The 20,693-nt window shown below is 34.7% G+C and overlaps 1 protein-coding gene across 7 annotated transcripts in view; it reads left to right on the forward strand.

Moving 5' to 3' along the window:
- VPS13B (vacuolar protein sorting 13 homolog B) overlaps nucleotides 1–20,693 on the forward strand; it is a 436,966-nt gene that overhangs the window by 272,194 nt on the left and 144,079 nt on the right. For all 7 annotated transcript variants that reach the window (XM_032130187.1, XM_032130207.1, XM_032130170.1 and 4 more), the window contains 2 exons: nucleotides 11,014–11,217; nucleotides 19,848–19,974. In XM_032130187.1, the coding sequence (XP_031986078.1) occupies nucleotides 11,014–11,217; nucleotides 19,848–19,974 (331 nt within the window). The remainder of the gene's footprint in view (nucleotides 1–11,013; nucleotides 11,218–19,847; nucleotides 19,975–20,693) is intronic.

Here is a 20,693-nt window from a genome sequence, read left to right on the forward strand (position 1 = left end):
TCTGTTAACATGGAAGAAAATAATTAGCTGGTACTTAGAAATGAATGCCACGTTACGAGCTGGAGTGGTTCCTCTGTATGAATTACTTAAGTAATGTTCCTTTACTTTACACAAACTCCTTACAGTTTCTTCCCAGACTTTACATTGCTGATTCTTAAAATATATGATTGAATTCACACATCAAGGTTGCTTTTCTGTCTTATGTACTGAAAATTAACATCTAAAAGTCTTAGCTGCAGTAAATGATTTATTCTAAAGGAACTGAGGAGAGCTTTTAAAACTTCCTATTCTACAGTTTTCTTCATAACTGTTTGTGAGTAAATATAATTTCCATTGGATCTGGTTTCAAACAATGCTTTTTGTTGAAAAGTATTTTCCAGTAATATATAAAGCAGGCTTCTTTTCTTTGTAGCATTTTTAACTCTAACAGGATCTCAAGGTAAATATAATGCAAGTTGTGTGCTTCTGTTACAGGGAGAAGCATATCCCATTTGTAATGAAACATTTGTTAACTTCTGTATACAGATTGTGGTTCATTCCATAAATATTTGTGGGTTCTCTGATGTCCCTCACAGGGTTTTATCTATGACAAATTCATACCACAGTTCTTAAACTACATTTTGAATAGAAGATTTCTTTCTTTTGCAAAACTGTTTGCCAGTGTCTTTCATTTAATGCTTGTAAGTATTTCAACTTTGGTTTTCAATTATTTAACAAAAAGGATTATCAGAAATATACAGAATGGTAACATGTTATTTTAGCATATTTCTCTATGGGATACTCTTCCAAGCTCTCATGGCAAAATTAAATCCATGTTACTGTTATCCTGAGCAACTCAAATTTTACTATTTGTAAATAGACTATGGTTCCTAGCTCTTAACTGATTTTTCCAATATAGTTTCACTTAGCTCAACCACCTTGAGTATGGTCAAAAGTCATGCTTAATGTTTGTTATGTTTAAGGTCTTACTGTGCTATTAAACCTGATTAGGCTGCAATAAAAAAAGAAAGAAAGAAAAAAAAGATTAAAAGTCGTGTACAGTGGTTTTGTTGCATTTCAGAAGCTATTCTTCCTTTTTTTTTTTTTCTTAAGAACAAACAACCCATCACTTTTTTTTAAGGGTGGTTTGTAATCTTATGGGCTTTATTAGTTGTTGGACACAAAGATAAACGTACCATTCTTGAGCCTCTCAAAACATTTTTCATGCCCACTGATATTTTTGTTGCTAGGTTTTGGGTTTTTTTGTGAGAAGGCAATGGCCAGCACTGGTATGTTAATGGCTAACACAAGTGCATGTTGAGAGTAATAAAATACAGAGATAGTATCAGGCATCTCTATTAGCTTCAATGTAAATGACTGGCATAAGTTAGCTACTCCAGTTTTCTGGCTTGATATTGTGTATTCTCCAACACTAAAAAATAAACAAGTGGTACAAATAGAACATAGGAGTATCTATAAATAGATATGCCCTGTACTTGCAAGATAGGAGCAGAATAGGTTTGAACCCTTTCTGATAACCAAAATTACTTAACTATTGAATAGTATTATTTAATCTTTGTATGTGATGATTTTTCAAGGAACAGGAAGAAACTTGCAGATTAGCAAATCTAGCTGCAAAGCAAATTGGAAATTTTTCTGTTTCCCAGTTTAAGGTTGGAAGTGTATAAATACGTGCCTATATGTATTCAAGAAAAATACAGAGGAATGCAATTCTCTGGCATATCTTTTTTGACCTACTTTATTCATACAGCTTGCAATGATTGATTTTTCCATGTTTTTGGCATAGTCAAAAAAATGCCTGATACATTATGTAACTGCAAGTGTTGTTGAAGTTGTTTTCTAAAAATAATTTTCCAAATCTATGTATTGTATTTTTCACTCATTGCAGCTCATAAGAGTGTAACCAATTATATTTACTAAGCTGGACTCAAACTACAGGTGGTGGAATTTGCTGTTTCCCACATGGGCAGTGTATTTGTTGGTGTGTTTGTATCTGTGCAGTGTCCTTGCAATTTTTTTTTTTAGCTCCAGGTAGAAAAATAAAACTCTTAAGTTTTCTTTATAACCACCATCATTTAAATATTTGGGCTGCATCATGGAGTCAGTGAACTACCTGACGTTGGAATCTCTAGTCTTCATGGTCAATATTGTGAGTACACAGGGATATTTTGAGCAGATTTGCATCTTTTTTGTTTCTCTCTTCACCCCTCTTCAAATGCATATTTAGAAGTAAAAGTCCCCTTCAATATATTTTGTTAGGCATAGATTCATACTGACTTAGGAGGTGCCATTAACAATAGTCTAGTGGGGTTTTAAGGAGGAAAAAACACTGGCTTTGACATGACAGGTAATGTATTCCATAATTAATATGAAGTGAATTTTTATATCAGGAAAGTTTTCAAGGGATATTGAAATAGACAAAGTAGTGCCAGTACTTCAGGAAAGAAGAATTAAAGGAAGGTTAGTTTTAATACTGTGTTATTGACGTATTTTATAGTATCATATACAGTATTTCAAAAATAGTTTCAGCTTGCCATTATGAATATGTTGATTCTATAAGAAGAAGAAGAAAATACAAGTGGCATCTTGAGAAACTAATGCAATCAGCGTCAAAGATAAATGTGAATTGACTTGGAAAGTTGAATATTCATGTTTTAGAATAGTTTCTTGTATTATCCAAGTTATAAACATTATCTGCTGCAATAGACACATGCTGAAGGTATGCATTAATATACATTGTTTAATGTAAAGGAAAAGCTGGTAATTATTTATTTATAATGTTCTTTTCTGCTTCAGATACAATTTGATTGATGTCCAGGTATGAGTTTGATATACTGACACAGCAGCAAAAAGGAACCTTGTCCCATGTCAGCTTATGAAACACACTGAGGACAGGCCTTCCAGCCAGTTCCTTTATACCAGGTTGTACCACACCACTTAGAGAAATTCCATGCATCAAATATGAAGGCCTGTGTTCAGTGAAACAGGTATTTCCAGGTGAATTTATAGAACATCTGGAAAAACTGAGGTATTGTATCATTTAATTAGATTAATAATTAAACCAAGTAAAATGCAGGCTGAAAACAGTGGGAAAATCACAAGATTATTTATCTTAGTCATGTGGTAAAGCAAGTAGACACAAAATATTTAAAAGATTGAAATGAAAGATCCTTTGACTGCCGAACAGCATTAAGTTTTGAGATAAAAATATTTCTACCATAAAACAAAAGCATAAAAGTCTTTGGGTTATATTGTATTTTGGCTTTTTTGCTAGTCCCCTCCCCAGACTTCCACTATTTAGAGAAACTCTATTCCGCTTGGTTTTTTTTAAGGAACATTTGGCATCCAAAAATATCATACAGACCTTCCATTGGAATTGTGCATACTTATCATTTATACAGTCTGTCAAGTGTATATTTATACAGTGCTCCCTGAATTTGGGTGAATGCTTCAAAAGTATAAAGAGATTTCTCAAACTGTCTAAACATTAAACAGTATAAAAATGAAAAACTGATTTTTACGAGTTCAGACTTGCTCATGCTGTTATTTTTGCCGAGGAATTTAAACAATAAAATTACAGAAGTAATTAAACAGATGACATCTAAATGCACAGCTGCAAAGTTCAGCTTTCTTTCATTTTACACGTTTTTTGAGAGAGGCTAAAATTACTTCATTGTTTACTAATACCATACCTTATTGTTATAGGGTATTCATACTGTGTTCCAGAAGCAACTCTAGAAGATAAGTGCACTACAGAAGTTCTTCAGCTTCTTTGCAGGCAATTACTGTACCACAGCCCTTGTAACAAGGGACTACTTTTATATGTCTGGTCACCTCACAGGATATGTAGAGCATTTCCTGCCCTTGGGACTAAGAAAGGAAGCAGAGGGCCAAAATGTTTCATGTGTGAGCTACTGTAATTCCTTTCATGTGTTTAGTAGCTTTTATATGATCAATGCACTGCTACCAGTCCTGACCTTGGTGTGGCCCAGTTCAGTAAAATCTGACCTTCCTAAATGGATAGCAAATGGAATTATAGTAGCACCCACCTGGCACCACCACTGTAATTAATAAGCACAAGGGGGTGTTGATTATTTTTTTTTCTCTGAATAGCTACCTACTGGGTTTCAAAATAAAAATATTTAAGTAGTCACATAAATAGAATAAATAAATAGTATATCATTTAAAATCACAGTTGTTAATTTTTATCCGTATTTTATATCTTTGCATTTTCAGAATACTCTCAAAATGTTTTCTATGCAATTAATTATATTCACAAAATTATTATGGCTTTATGCCCAGAGTATAAATTAGTAGACTGTTAAAGAGGTGGCTTTTGTTGTTTACAGATACACAGTAAGCAAGTTTAGAGAGAACAGGAATGAAATCTGCCTCTCCTATTTTCCTTTGGCATGTTCTATCCTTGCAAAGGGGGAAGCATGTCCTGCAGGCCCATGGCAGGCCAGCCAAAAGTGTCTGTCTAGTCCCAAACATTCTTGTGCACAACATAAGGAGACTCTGCTCTCCTGCACGTCCATGCATCCAGTTAGACTTGTCACCTCGAGTTCTAACTGAGAGTGTTTTCTGTTCCTTCTGAGAGGGTGTCAACCACATATGCAAAATAGGCACAAACCATTGCATTCCATTCACTAGATTTCTTCTTCTATGTTCAAAACCAAATCTCTCTTCTCTTGCATTATGATAGCTTAATGAATGTCAGTCCTTTTATAAAATGGTTTGGGATTAAATAAATACCTGTATGACTCAGTAGTTGTGGTTGATGAAACTAGTCACGTAGAGGACACACAGTAGTTAGCAAAATGTGATTGTAATTTTACAGTTTTTCATCTCTGAGCAATTTCTTTCAGAACTGAGGGCTTTTTTCTGTGTTGTCTGTTTTTAAGAAAAAGCTTACAAAGTAATTGTAAGGGAAGACCTGTCTGTTTCAGCTTGGCAAGAAAAAGCTGTGTTGAAAAATATTAGCAAAGAAAATAGTATATTTGGATATTTTAGATAAAGTTTGATTATTACTATCATTATTTTCTGTAGAAGAGTTATTGCTGCACAACTAGAAAAGTCTAGAATCAGAGAAGAGCTAACTGTATTTCTAACTATCCCATCTACATGTCTCAAAGTGACTATTTAATAACTAGCTTGGAACTTTTTAAGGGAAACGCAGGTAGAGTACTGTGATGGCTTTGTTGAAGATCCTGAATACCTTCTCTTAATGTCATTCTCTGTCAGCAACCATGATTGTCATAGTAGTAGATTCTGTACTGTGCTTGAAGTATCTAGAAGCTGAGAGTGAATTCAAATAGCAGAATTCAAACCCTTTTCAAGGCTGAATTTTCTAAACATGTATCTAACACATCCTTATTCCAGACTGACACAAAGGAGACTAAAAGACATGTTAACAACAATCTACTAAAATCTTACTGCTCTTTTATTTGTTTAGCTGTTCTAGATGATAATGCATCCAGGGTTTTTTTTTTCACCAGGCACTTCAGCATTAATGTATTGAATCGTTTTAGGACATGCTAATCCATAATTGAATCATCTTTCTTTTTTTTTCTTTTGTGATGTAAAAGTACTAAATTCCCATATGCATATCCTTGTGTTACCTAATGATCTTTATAGCTATTTATTGTCTCGTCCTCTTCTTTAGCTTTTTTAATACCTATACCAGTTCCTCTCCTCTCAGTGATACTTCTCTCTGTAGGTATACAGAGCAAAAAACGGACCAGTGCCCAAGAGATAGAAGTCACACATTTATCCAACATTAATTTGAAAAAGAGGAAAGTTACTTGTTACACTTGCATTTGTGCATCCCTGTATCAATTGTTTGAAGCAGTCGGGTGCAATCAGAAGAAAATTTTGCATATGTTTCAGTCACTGGTCTTTTTTTTGTCAACATACTAACTGTACAAGTAATCTACCTCTCGGCTGATTTATGTCTTTGTACGAAAATCATGAACACTATAAATCATTATAAAGTTAGAACTGATGAGTATTGTTGACCACAAAACATATTTAGTTATAATGCAATTAATAACTTTTTCCTTTGTATTAGTGATGCAATGTACTTGTCCGCTATGTAAATGTTAAGAAGTCTTCAGTCATTTTTATTTTGCTCATAGAGCTATCGCTGATGTTTTCTTTTTACAAGAGTCCTATACATATTATGAAGATTAACCACTCTGAATTATAGGACATCTGCCATGTATTTTCTTCCGTAGATAATGTTGGTGTATCTGGCTGTGCAGAACACAACACAAGGGCTAATCAGACAGAATGCAGTTTTCATTGTTAAAGAGATTCATGTAATCAGTAGTATCACTTGCTAATCAGAAAAGCATTAAGCAATTTACTTTACTTTACTCGTTTTTACTTTTTTACAAACTTTACTCAGTTTATATTTTCATTTAATAAAAATTTGCACGTACCCAATCCAGAGTGTCTTGCCAGCAAATATGGAGATGGGACAGTAGTTGAGTTATTTGGAGGCTGAGCTGGAGAGGGGAGAAGGGGCAGCTGCCAACAAAGCCATTCATATGTAGCATAATTCCTGGAGAAAAGAGGCAGGAACAGTGAGAATTGGTGTTTACTGCTGATGGCATTTGAAAGCCTGCTATACTGATCCAGACTAAGATAAAGGTTTCCAACATCCTGGCAGTCATAAAACACTTTCAGTTACACCACAAGTAAGTGTCCCTATGGACAGATGGCAGGGTGGGGAAGCAAAGCGGGGGTTACCCTTGTCCCGGAAGACATGCGTATCACTCAGTATGGCAGAATATGTACCCAGGATCATGTGAGGACCTTCTCTTCTTGCCTAAGATGTCTCCTCCTCTCTTCTTGCAACATCAGAATGTTCTTATCTGCTGCTTTTCTTTAATTTCAGCTTCAGTGATCAGGTTCCATAATTATTCCTCTTGCCCAGTACTGTGCTCTCCTTTTCTTTCTGCTTAACTTCTCATTCTTCTTTCCATCTTCCTCACAAATAAGTGTTTTTAATATCTCCAAATTTAGGCACATCCAGGACTTCCATCATGAGAAGTCATGCTACAGGATTTTTTTATTCTAGTACTAAGATCATGATGTATATCATGATATATGATGTTGGGGCAGTTCTGTTTCTCTCCCAAGGGCTCAAGTGTTAACCTGTCTGTGATAAAAACACATCTATTTGGTATAATTAAAAAAACCCAAAGCTGTAGTTGCCTTTCTTTGAAAAGCTGATTACTGTCTGAGGTTTTACTTAGAGAAGCTTAGCATTCTCAAAGGCCAGTGTTGTTGTCATAGATTGTCTCGGTTTAACACATTTTTGTTCTGTGCCCTTCTTAACATCTATAGCATGTCATTCCAGATGGAGTCCATTGTGTCCCTAAGAAACACTCGCTTCAATTTCCTTGTTTGGTACAATACATTCAATAGCTTTTCAAGGAGGAAGCTTTATTAAATTGAATTGGGGAAAAGGCAGTTAAGGTGCATTAGGTCAGTGATAAATACTGCTGTGATTTCTACAGTATTCAGTCACATCTCATGCATTGATGAGGAGCTTTCAGACTAGATTTAGCCTGGGACTTCAGAAGCTTAAGCAGAAGAGGAAGGGGTCCTTTTACATGTGTGCCACAGGTTTTACCCCTGTGAAATAGAGAGTATATATTCATCCAAGATTACTGTCTGTTTCCTTTTTAAGTTAGGATAGGAAGTATCTTTAACCACCAGAAAAAAACCTTTAATAATTGAAATTTGGGTAGATAGGTTTGTCATCTCTCTGCTTGGAAGCAGAAATCAGTGCATACAGAGATCCAGTAAGTACTAATAAAAATTAGCTGTTTCATGTAAAGTCTGCAAATATTTCTTAATTAGTACATAATTTATAGTCTTTAACTGCCATTTTCCTGGCTTATGTAGGTTTTTGTAGGTCTGAGATGAGCTGTAAGTGAATAAATTTAACTTCTTTACAGTGGGTCTAAGAATTATGCTTATTCAGCAGCATGTAGTAACTGGTTCAACATGAATTGCTTCTTAAATAAACATACAAAAAACCTGACCCAGACTAAATCAATTTAAAAAAGGAAAAACTTCAAACCTGCGTTTCCTGTTACGTGCTTATGATCGTCTTCGGTTGCTTATGATCTTACTGTATTATTGACCAACTGTTGTATTCTACACCACCTGCCGAAAGGTTCAGATAAGATAGTGAAGTTGTTTTCAGAAGAGGGAAGCAATTAAAATCACAACCCCTACCGTACATTTCAGCTGATAAAACATCACTTATGCTGGAGATAGAGAAGTCATGAATTTGGCTTATGCTGTTTTCCTGAATTTATTTGCTGCAAGGATTTCAGAGACTGCAGAGCTCAAACAAAGCATGCGTGCTTAAGATTAGGCCAGTTTTGCTGTGGTTTAACATACTTTTATCCTTCTAGGAGGTATACAACTAATAAATTGGAGGCATACTTAGGTAAATTTTTGACATGGAAGACCAGAAATGAGGGCTTATGTAAATGCCTGTGTGTAAATTGTTGAATGGGAAACTAGAAATGAGGGCTTATGTAAATGCCTGTATATATATTACTTGTTTGGGAAAAGGCTATATTTTGATCCTTGTATAAAAAGGGCATGATGTACTTTCTGAAAGCCATAATGAGCTTTGTCAAAACATCAAGGCATTAATTACGAACCTTTGTATTTTACATGTATGTGCAAAATATGTGTTGCTTGAAATGGGTCAGCTATAGAAACACAGTTTGTTTGCTTGGATTTCAAAAGTATGTCTGAAGCATCAGAAGAAGAGTTTTGTATTACATATAGGAGATTGCTAATAGTAGAAACAAAATGCAAATGTGAACTTTTATATCAGCATGAAAATATTGAATTATTAGTCTGTAATATCCCAAAGTACATTAAAAAAAAGAAAAAGATACAGTGGACGAATGTTACACCAGCAAAGCAATACACTTGTACCTTGTGTTTAAATAACACCCTTGTATGTTTTGCTGCACCTGAAGATGTTTGTCAAAGAGTGATTTTGTTGTGGTTTATGTTTAAATAAGTAAATTTGTGAGGGTAAGAAAGCCATCGTCACAATGGGGAGTTTCAGATCAGCTCATACAGACACATTGTGCTCAAGGAATTTGGTTCACAAGATCTGAATGGGTCTAAGGAATATCTAGGTGAATCTATTGCACGTTATCAAGCTGCTCATAGAAGAAGAAATGAAAAATGCTCACTGTGAAGTACGAGAAAGAGCAGTCCATTATGCACGTGAAATTAATATCATATTCTGTTTTATATACATAAGCAGATTTCCTAAAATACGTAATTTGGTGCTTTATTTAAAGTAGTATTTCACAAAACATGTATTCCAGTATTTACTTGTACTAGACAAAGTATATAAATAGATATTGGATCATACAATAATCTACCGTGGTGGGGTTTTTTTTTTTTTTTAAACTGCATTCATATTGACAAAATAATGCCTTTAAAAGAATAATAAAAGGCACAGTGGTTGTGGTTAGGTATGTGGAAAGTTGACAAACACATTCTTAAGTTTTAAGAAACCACATTTGATTTTGAAATACCGCTACTGACATAATAGATTTTCAGTGTGTTTCTACTAAGCACTTAAGAAAGTTATAGGGACTACTGAACCATGCCATCACACTGCCTCACCAGAAGTGACTTGATCAAAATGGCTTTCCTGTCATCCACATGCCTCTGTGGGTACATATGATTAATTACTTAATTTTCTTAATTGCTAACATACTCCATTGGTGACAATGGCAGTGTATTAGCAGTTTCAACTGTATTTGGATTTAGGCAGCATTGGGATTGTACTTTGAAACAGATTGCATACTTGTAGGTTGCATACCTGTACTCTGAGTTTGCCGTTTGGGATGTGCTACTTTAATAGTTATTTATTTTTAGATAATTAGCATAAAATTAGCACAAATTGCAGAATTATTACTTTTTCTGGGAAGACAAGAGCTGTAAACTAAGTCATTCTGGCAAAAGACAACAACCTTGAACAGAACAGCAAATTGGATGTCACATATATGAAATCAGTCAATGGACTACAATTTGTGATCATAGATTGAAGGAAAAAAAAGTTAAGATCCCCTTGCTCCCTTATTTTGAAATACAGTGATAATATAATGGTGAATTCCTTTTATAATATCAAATGAGCAGTGCACAAAAGGCTGTATTGTTCCCAGTGTAGAAAGGGCAAGATAGTTTTTTTAGTATTTCTCAGTGCTTATTAGCAGAAGACAAATGGTAGTAGGAGACTCCTCTTACTGGTCAGTGGTAAAACTGAGTGGTCTCCCTGCTCATTTAATAACTCTTGAATGTTTTGTTGAAGTTGAGTCTGACTTTCCAAAACTCAGCTCAAGACTGAAATACTTTGTAAAGTTGAATGTAGTAGAATCCAGAAGAATCCACGAGGAATGTGGTTCACTCAAAAATGCTTTTTGCTCACTTGTCCGAAGAATTTTATTTAAAAAGCACTGTGCTGAAATACAGTGCTAAAAGGATTGAATTGTTTTTCCATCATCTTGGAATATTCTTTTTCATTTTTATTCTTGGATAAATTTGAACAGTGGAACAATTGTCTCACAATGAACTTCTTGGTTGTACTGATGTGTAGCTGTTCTTTGTGAGGACTTGAATGTGACATCCTTTATCCATTCAGTGATATGAATCAGTCCTACTTCCCCACACGGCTGCTCATATGGACTTGATTGGAAGTGCAATGAAGTCAATGCATTGATCTCATATCAACTTTGGTACATCTGGCTAAATTTAGGAATATATTCATTTGCAGATCTCCCATTGAATTCCATAGGCAGATGGGTTATTTTTGAAGATTTGAAATTAAAATAATGCTTAGTGTAGACAAAAAAGGCAAAACTGATACTTTCATTTTTTTAATTTGGATCTTAATGAATATCTGATTGGTCTGATTTTGACCTTTGGTGATTTCTTTTCCTTTTCTTGACATTACAGGAGAGCACTAAATCTAGGAATTCTTCGAGACCCTGGATCAGAGGTTGAAGACAGACAATATCAAATAGATCTTCAATCTATCAACATCGGTACTGCTTATTGGAATCAGTTGAAACCAGAGAAGGAAAGTGGAAAAGGAGGGGTTTTGACAGAGAGTGAGAGAAATTCTCAAAATCCAGCACTTGAATGGAACATGGCCAGTAGGTAGGGATTTTTTTTAAAACTTACTCTTCTCTGAAATTACACAGCACAAACACTACAGAGAGTATGCATGGTACACCTGAATTAAATAATTCAGTACTGGTTTTGCTTTACATTACAAGCACATTTCCATAGAGTTTTGGATTACACATTTGAAATGCATATTACTGTTGTGGTTCCGCTGTAGTTACTGTCTAGTTACTGTGGGCCTTTGCTTCCATTATAAGCTCTTCTCTGAGTGACTTACTGTCTGTCCATAAAAATAACTCCAGGGCTGAGACTTCAGCTTCTCAGTCTCTATAAGGAATGGGAGGTTCTGTTTTGTGGAGGGGTTTGGGTGTAGGGTGTGGTTTTTTTGTGGTGGTGTGTTTTTTTCTTTGTTTTTAAACTTCTTTTGTTTGTATTTTTACAGAGCTTGAGTAAAACCAGCTTAGACATTTCTAAATTAGAGAAGGATAAAGTAGAACATTTCCTATTGATTCTGAACTGGTTTTTGCACTTCTATAACTAAAACCAGATGAATTTTGAGAATGAGATATTTCAACTGAGTCTCCTTTATTGGATATTGTATATGTGCACACAAAGCCCCACCCTCTGCTTAAACACGGTTGAAAGACAAAGCATGCATACACTTGCCTGCTATTTTAAATTTTGAAGTTTTCAAATATAAAAGGGGGGGAGTTAATTGGTAATTTGTGAAGATTCGACATTCTTATTTTCGTTTTAATGTACTTTTTTATACTTAAAAATTCATACAAGTTTAAAACTAAATTTTTACAGACTGTGTAGCAGTCAGATTTCACTTTTCAAACTGGCAGTAATAAGGTCTGATGGCCAAGAGCAAGCTTTCAAAAGTAATTTTGTGTATTTAGAAGCATTTCTGCTAGGAGATACCTCTTTGCCTATACATTTAGCTATTTGTTTTCATTTAAAAGTCCTTTATATCTAATTCATGCGGAAACAATCTGATTTTTATGAAATGTGTGCATAATTTTATGGTTCCCAATACATGATTCCTATTTGCATTTAGGAATGAGTTCCTAAAAGTGTTGTAGAAAAACAGGCAGAATCATCCAGAAATAACTATTTTTTGCTTAATTTTCAGTAAAATGGGATGAGAGGAGTCATATTTTTCTGAAAGTAAGGCAAGTTGTAGCAAAGTTGTTACATGAGAATGGCACACAGACTGAGCTTTGTAAGTGATGTATTGATTCAGGGCCAAGAGGGCAGATAAGCTCACTCTGGAGGAGACCATGCAGGAAAAAGATGTGATCAATAATAAATTCCAGTTTATCCTTGAAAAATAGAGGCCAGGAAAAGCAGTTCTAACCAAAGAAATAATAAAATGGCAAGTAGTCACAGGAGTACAGATAAAAATTTTAGCAGAGAAATAGACTCTGATCTTAATTTATAAGATCACATGGTTCCTTGCTGTCTTTTTAAAATTTATTTTTTTTAAACTCATATAATTCCATAGATGTTTTTTATTTTAAGTTCTTAGCCTTAAAAATGTGTATGACTTTCTAGTTGGGCCTTGATATTGGACGAGTTCCCCATGAATTTCTTTGTCACAAAATTCCACATTCACTGGAATATCTTGAAAAATAAGATTATGTTAATATCCAAAGGACTTACAGCCAATTTGCAACTTAAACTAACACAGCAAAACCAGCCACTGAGAGATTGGCTTTCCTTTTCCTTTCCATTGGTGACTGAAATCCTACTGCCAGCACACGTTGAGTCTGAGCTTTATGGTTATAGGTTTAGATAGGAAATTTGGTAGGATTCCTGAAAAGCTAATAGGACAAGGAAAGCAGCTATTACAGACAATCTTGAGTTCTCTTTTTCTTTTTTTTTTCCCCCCCTGTAACTGCTTGGACATGCTTCCTCAGCAGACTTCCAAAATGAAGTTTTATTAGAATACAAATAAGTATATTTGGTTTAAAATTGCTTTTGAATGAATCTTGTACTTGGGTTTTAATTTAGATCAGTTTTAATTAAATACATTAGGTTTTCATTTCTGGTGTGCAATTACAGTATTTTAATTCCATCTTGAATTTGTTTTCAAGAAAAATTATGAATGCTTTCGTATCCTTTTGGTTTTAAATTTTACACATTTACTAAAGGTTTTTTCAGGATCTTTCCATTTTTGCTTTTTAGTTGGCAGTCAGTTTTGCTGTATCTGGGTTTATTTTGTGACCTGTGGAAGTGATGTGCTGAGAACTGGAAGAACCTGCACTGAACTCTGCCATCCATGGCACTGTTTCCGGCATGCAGCAAGAGGGCGGTTGCAGGATGTTTTACAGGGTGCTTACTGTTTCCAGGGTTAAGTTTATCTTAATATTTACTGCAAATACCACAAAAGCTTTAGGCTTTAACCTAATAGTGATACCATTTTTTAAAATTCTTTGTTTCTTAGATGTGTTTAACCTGGGACATTATGAATTATTTTTCCTGAGTTATTTTAGGGTTAATTTCTTTGTTTGGTTTTAATATATTTCTGTTTGTTCTTACCCAGTGTTATGGTATATTAGGATCACTGGGTTTAAAGATATCTGTTTCCCTCATTTTTGTAATTCTTAAGTGCTATGTGGGGCAGTAGAGAATCTAACCTATATCCAGGTTTTTCATAGTTACTTTACAGAAAACTTCAACATCGATACTAGCCATTCCCTTTCCATTCCAATTTGTAAAAGCATTACTGGATTATTTCAAATCAAAATTGCAAAAATTTTGAAATAAATTATATTGTATTTTAATCTACAGTTGAAATTTGGCCTGGTTTAAAAAATTTGTGTGCCAGCCAAACCACTGTAAGTAGGAGATCTATGGATATCACACAAACAAGTATCTGAAGGCTTTTGACATAATTTATCATTTAAATGCTTTAGCAATCTTTACACTGAAAGTAAATCCTTCAGATTTTCCCATCACTTTTTCTAGTACTTAATATATTAAGGGGTTGCCTTTTTTCTTACCCCCAACCTTACATTGCAGTTTGGAAAACAAACCACCATTCTAAGACTAAGCTGTTGAATACTTACAGGTGTTTAGTGTAAGATTCTTCAAGAAGGGCTACAGTGAAATGCTGGTGTGATGCCTCCTGTGTCTCTGCAGGTCACCCCAAGGAGACTGGGGGAACTGGAACACTCTGTTAGGGTGCATGCAGTCTTGCAGAAAAAACTGTCTAGATGCTGTGCTGTACTGAGGATCCGGGATCATAACTCTTTCCATTATGAAATGTTTATACTTCACCATAGATGTTATAAAAAGCTCCCTAATGGTGTAATATATAAAAAGAATACTGGAAACAGTCAGACAGTTCTAATAAGGTTATGTACAAATGAAACCTGTCCACATTTATTCCCTTTACCAAACAGCATGTGGGGAACTGGGAGTACTTAACCAAAAGAAGTTTTCTTGATTGAAAACTGCTTTTTCAGCTTGCAGATCTCCTCCTCCCTCTCCCTCCACTCAATGGAAAAAACAACAGCCCTGAAGGAAATAAAGAAATATATCCTCTCTTGAGGCCTCGCCCCCATCCCTGTGTAGTCCTTCTACAGCTCCCAGCAGCAACTTCTCCTTCCTGAAGCCTGAATAAACTTTGTTTAAAAAAAATAATAATTGTGCTTAAAAGCATTACTTCTCTGTGTGGTAATGAATTGAGTGTGGCAATATACTGCGTTACAGTTTTGTCCTTGGCATACCACCATCTGGAACAGCTCTCATGGAGTACATCAGGGAGCCAATGATCTGTTGTACAAAACTGAACAAAATACCACTGCAAGGATCCTCAGAAAGGTTTCCTGCAGATTTTTTCTTTGAATAGTTTTCATTTTCCTGCTTTTTTGGAAAGTTCTTGGCAACTTGCCAAGTTCTAATGAGAAAGACCAGAAAAAAAATGATCTGTAGATCTTTGTGTAAGGAAGTAGGGGCATTCCCCTTGAATCTTTTGGAATAAAATGCAATGCATTTTTATTCAGTAATTTATTTTAGTTGCTGTCTTTTGTTGTACCTGAAGTTGTGCTTGTATTCGTACTGTACAAAGCCTTTCTCAATAAGATGGGGCGTTTTATTTTTTATAATCATCCACAACAAAGAAATGCTGCACAGCATTCTTCATAAGATAAAAAATAGCTTTCCTGAGGTCTTATAATATAAAAATAGTAATTCTTTACAACTAGGTGGTTTATACTTTTTCATTATCTAATTTTGGTTATTAGATGGTCCTCAGAATGTTGCTGTGCTATTTTACTGCCATGTGACATGTCTTTGCAACACCTCAGAGAGATGAAAGGATGTGAATTAGTCATTAGTAGTTAGATATCCTAATACATTCCTAACACATTTGTATATCAGGCATTAGCTGATTTAAACAGCTACATGGGAAGCCTGCAAGAGAAAAACCTTTCGTAAGTCTCAAGTTAACATGCTGTCTTAAATAACATCTTTGGACATTTTGTATGCCTCAACACTACTAGAGAACACTTGGACTTTGTGGCCTATTTCATGCTAATTTTTTTTTTTTCTTTTTCACATCACAAAATTCTCCATGAGGACTCATCTTTCTGTAGCTAGTAAAATTACATGGTGCAAATGTGCTTTTGATTGTTATTCATGTATTGAATGTATACAAGTTTCTTCCTGCCTTATGAATTTTTAAGTATATAAGGGCTCAAAGTCTAGATTCAATAAGGTATTATTAAGAAAAAAATATAATTAATAATAAGATAAACCTTTCCAAATTTCATATCTAGGTTATGTTTAGCTATTAGTGGCCACATTTTCTGTTTGTTTTGATTAGTGTTTTCCACATGAGAGTCATAGTAGTAGGACTTAGTCCTACTTGTCCATTTTCTCAGCTTATCCAATCTCACATCATCACATCTCCTTAATTAGGGCAACATCATCTCTTTGGCAGTCTTTCCTCCTCGTATAACTTCAACGTGCTTCTGACTGGATATAATTAAATACTGATGATTTGACTTGATGTAATCAAATGTTGTTGCTTCCATTGCAAAATTCTGTTCTTCACATTTTTTTCTCTCTTCTTCCCACAACATTTTTTGTCATATTAATCATTAAATGTCCTTGCTTTTGCAGTACTTCCAGACCCCCTGTCTATCCATTCCCCTTTACGTGTCTTATTTGCTTTGACACATCTACACTCCCTGCTCATCAGACCTCATCACACCAGTTACCAGGACTGACCACATAATGTTTCAAAAAGGCACTTCCTTGCTCACTCCTGTGTGTGATAAAGGCATTTCCTGCAAACATTCACATATTTATTGCAATATTTTATTTTAAATCCTTCAAAAAAGTTGATTTCTAGTATACTGTAATATAAAAACTATAAGACAGGTTGCCACTGTATGGATAGCATTGCCTATGCTGCTCTTAGTGGTTTACTTTTACTTCCTTGTCTGTGGGTGTGTTTTTTCTTATACTTAAATTGTAAGCCTTTGAGGACAGAGACCATTTTCATCCTGTGCTTTTGCAATGTGGATCTGTGGTCCATAACCAGAGTTTATGTTATTGTGCAGATACAGCCCAAATTCTGCACTAAGGCACCTCCAAACCTTATCACAGTTGCTTAACTGCCTTGTTCCTTTGCGTTAGCATATGGTCTTTCAAATGCACTTACTTTTAAGTGTAGATGATCAACTGCTTTAACATCTCTAAAAATACTAGCTTTTCCTTTTTTTTCCAAGACAAATATATAACAGATGCATAAATGAACCACAGAATGAATGTGCTGCAGACATAGAGCCATCATTACACTCTTCACAATCAAGTTTTTTCATAAGCTCATGTGGCGTACACCTGTGTTAAGTTAACATTGCACTTAGGTGCAGTGTGGAAGACTCAATAATTCAAAGTGGAATTTGTTTCTTTGTTCCTTTTATGCTCTTTCTCATATCCTCTCCCTTCATTATTTACTGTTCTCTGTTTGCCTTCTGTTTGTACTTACAATTATTTTCCTAATACTTGATTTGGCTGAGGTTAAAATTCACCCACAAGAAATTCAGAAGTAGTAAGTTGAGCAGGACAGGGATAGCACATAAGTATGATTTTTAAAATGAAATAAAATAAAGCAGTAATCAATATATATTACCAAAAATGTCCTTTAAGATGCAGTGTACTCGGTATCTACTAGAATAAAGTATGAAAATTAAGAAATGGGAATATCCATAAGCTGAAAAATAATTTGATCAATTGAAGAGAGCCAGTTGAGGGTTTGCGGTTCAACAAATAACTTGCTTTTACAGCTCTGTTTCATATATTAAAATCACACATACTAGCATTTCAAGAAACTTCAAGTAGAAGTTTTCTAATGTATAGTTGCGTATTCTTTCATAGAATTGTTCTGCTATTTAGCTCCTTCATTGTCCTGAAAAAAAGGCATTGCTTTCTCATCCCATTGAGAAGGGGAAATAGGAATTGGGTAGAAAACCATTTGGTTTAAATCTAAAATGAAGGTGATGGCATGGAGAGGAACAATCTGACCATTATTCTCAAGTTGAAGATGTTCACTAACCATTAACAATTCTGACTTCTAATTTGGGGACTTGATGAGACTAATCTTACTTTAAAAGCCATTATTAGAGATCAACAGAGCTATAGCTGACCAAAATGTTAACGCTTTTAAGGTAAGATGGCAGTTTTCTCCGCTCACTAACTGGCTTACTCTTAGGCAAACTGCACGCTTCCTAGGGTAGTGTGCAGCTTCCTCAGCAGTGAGGGTTATTTGAGGCAAAAGTTTATTAGAGTTGTGCTCTGCCAATCCTGGCTCTGTGGCATCTGCTCTTAACTTCTGCATACTGTTGTCCTAAATAAATTTAAAAGCTTTAAGGCCTACCCCCACTGTATAATTTATATTCCCTTATAGATCACCATCTTTTCTAGATGTTTAGAGGACACTTAAAAAATTATTAGTAGCATTTGAAGCATCAAAATTAAAACAGCCTAAGCAGTAAAATAATTTTTTTATCTTTTGCAGTATGAATTTTGTGTATTTTGCAGTAGAATGAATTACACCTCAGGTTATGATATCTATTTCATTTATTTCCAGCCTAACTCTCGGCTTACAAACCATTAGCATTTGAGATTGTTTGCTTTCCTACAGAATCCATTACAGAACCATTGCTAGACTATGCATCTCAATACCCCTTTTTAATCAAGAGATTTCAATACCTATTACACGTGCAGTCAAGCAATTTCTGCATGGACAGGCATATAACCATATTGGTTAATAATATTAACATGGATAACTCTAGCTGATGGTAGGGACTAATTCTTTATTGCAGAGTTCATGTGTGTGGCTCATTTGTGTGATTTATGCTGAGGCCTGAACTGCCATGTCTTCATTAGAGATAGCAAAATTAATGGTAATATAGGGAAATGTAACTGACATGCTGATGAAGAGTTCTACATGGATCTATTTATTTCTTCTTCAAGGCAATGTAGTTTGATCTTTAAACTTGCATAATTTCATAGTTGCTAATTTTGTAAGTGTAGGAAAACTTCCTGAGACCTATAACTTTATTTTAGAGGATTTTTAGAATTAACCTTGGTAAAATGTGGGTATTTGATGTTTCTACAAATGATAATAGGTAAAAAAAAAACCAAAACTATCTTGATGGAAGGAGTCTCATTGGAATTCGAAGTGTATCCTCTTTTAGAGGCTGAACACCATCTTTATCTCATTACATTTTTTTCCCTTGTTGGAGGCTCTCAGATGGCATTTTGTGGCAATAGTTTATTTGACCTGACCCAGAAGATTCTGGCCATTTGGAATGTGTTGTCATAAGCGATTAGTGATCCATCTATAACAGAGTTGTGCTTGTAGGCTTACTGTTTGGTTAAAGGGGGAAAAAAACCCAACAAAAACCTCAAAACTAAACACCCAGATGAAAAAGAAATACAATTATCGAGTCTAATGACACAAATATTTTTGGTAAGTAAATGTTGATATTTAGCTGAAAAAGCACCAAGAACAACCAGTGACAGAAGGAGTGGAGGAAGACTGACATCCCTGCTTTTTCAAATAGTATTAAACATCTTGGGCAATGGTCACTAATTTCATGTGGGAGTCCTAGTGTTGCATGGGATTTGCTAGTTTAATTTTCCATGTATTTCATTCTTGTGTCAGTTTTGTGCATATTTCTTCAGCACAGACTTTTAATGCACAAATTCAAATATTATGTAGGCTTTAGAACAGCCATTTGTAAAGTGAATGGCATCCACAGGCAAGTTTTAAAAATAAAAACTTGACAATAAAACTTGATAATAAAGTTTGCATTTTTTTTAAATTATTGTGTATAGTGCATTAAATGGGAGAAGAAGCAATGTCAAGTGTCAAACTTGTCTACCTGGAGATAGGTTGAAGAGGCAAATATTTAGATATACTTTTCCTGTGAAATGAAGATAGAAGTCTGCCTTCAGGATTGGAATTAGTATGATTTATAATAATGATATTTAATTATTATGAAGGTAGCAATCAAATGCCAAACTGGTATTGAAGAAGTTTTTTGCTATGTACTGAATGTAAAGATAATATGGAAAGTTTTTGCCTCTCAACAATTTACAATATAATTTCATTTTTACTTTTCTTTCCCTTTGTTTCCTAGCATAAGGCGGCATCAGGAAAGGAGAGCTATTTTAACTCCAATTTTAACAGATTTCACCGTTCGAATAACTGCAGCTCCTGCGATTATTTTTACAAAAATTGATGCAGCAGAGAATTTACACCCAGAGGTTAGTACAAAGTGTCAACAAAAATAGCATAACTTTTAATATGTGGATAATCTTCATATTTTACCATTCCACCATTTGAAGTGTTCAGGTGTGTTTTCAAATTGCCAACTGGAAAAAGGTCACGAGCTGAAATGTTCTTTCTCTGCCGGAGAATAATTTTTGTATAGCATTCAATATTAAAGGCAGTCCTTCCAGAGGCAGATAAGCTTATTTTCAGTACCAAAGATGGGAATCCTTTAATGATTTCCAGGATTATTTTTTAAAAGTTATGATAGAAAGGTGTTGAGAAGAGGCGCAACATAACAATACATCGTATTCACAAGCTTCTTGTAAAGAAACCTGAAAATGCAATCTATGGACTATCTATAATAAGAAAGTTAAGCTGAGTTCTCTTAGCCAAATTTCCAAGACCCCAAGCTGCCACTAAGCATCCATTTCACTGCCTTTGCTATGGGGTAATTCCAGGCACTCAGATTTAACAATCACTTTTGCTGGTGTGTTGTTAAGCTTGTTCACGATAAGTCTGTGAAGCAAGTTACACACAAAAGGTATTGGCTCACTTTTTGGCATTAGTTCATAACTCAAGAACATTTTATATAGGGAAAAATATCAGAAAATTTTTGTCATCTCATAAGGATAAATTCTCTTAAAAGCTACCTCCTGGGAAGAGTAAAATTGGTACAGGAGTGTAAAGATAGTAGATGTGTATTGCAACATGC

The sequence above is a fragment of the Corvus moneduloides genome, chromosome 1 (genome assembly GCF_009650955.1).
Source record: "Corvus moneduloides isolate bCorMon1 chromosome 1, bCorMon1.pri, whole genome shotgun sequence".
Taxonomy (NCBI): Eukaryota; Metazoa; Chordata; class Aves; order Passeriformes; family Corvidae; genus Corvus; species Corvus moneduloides.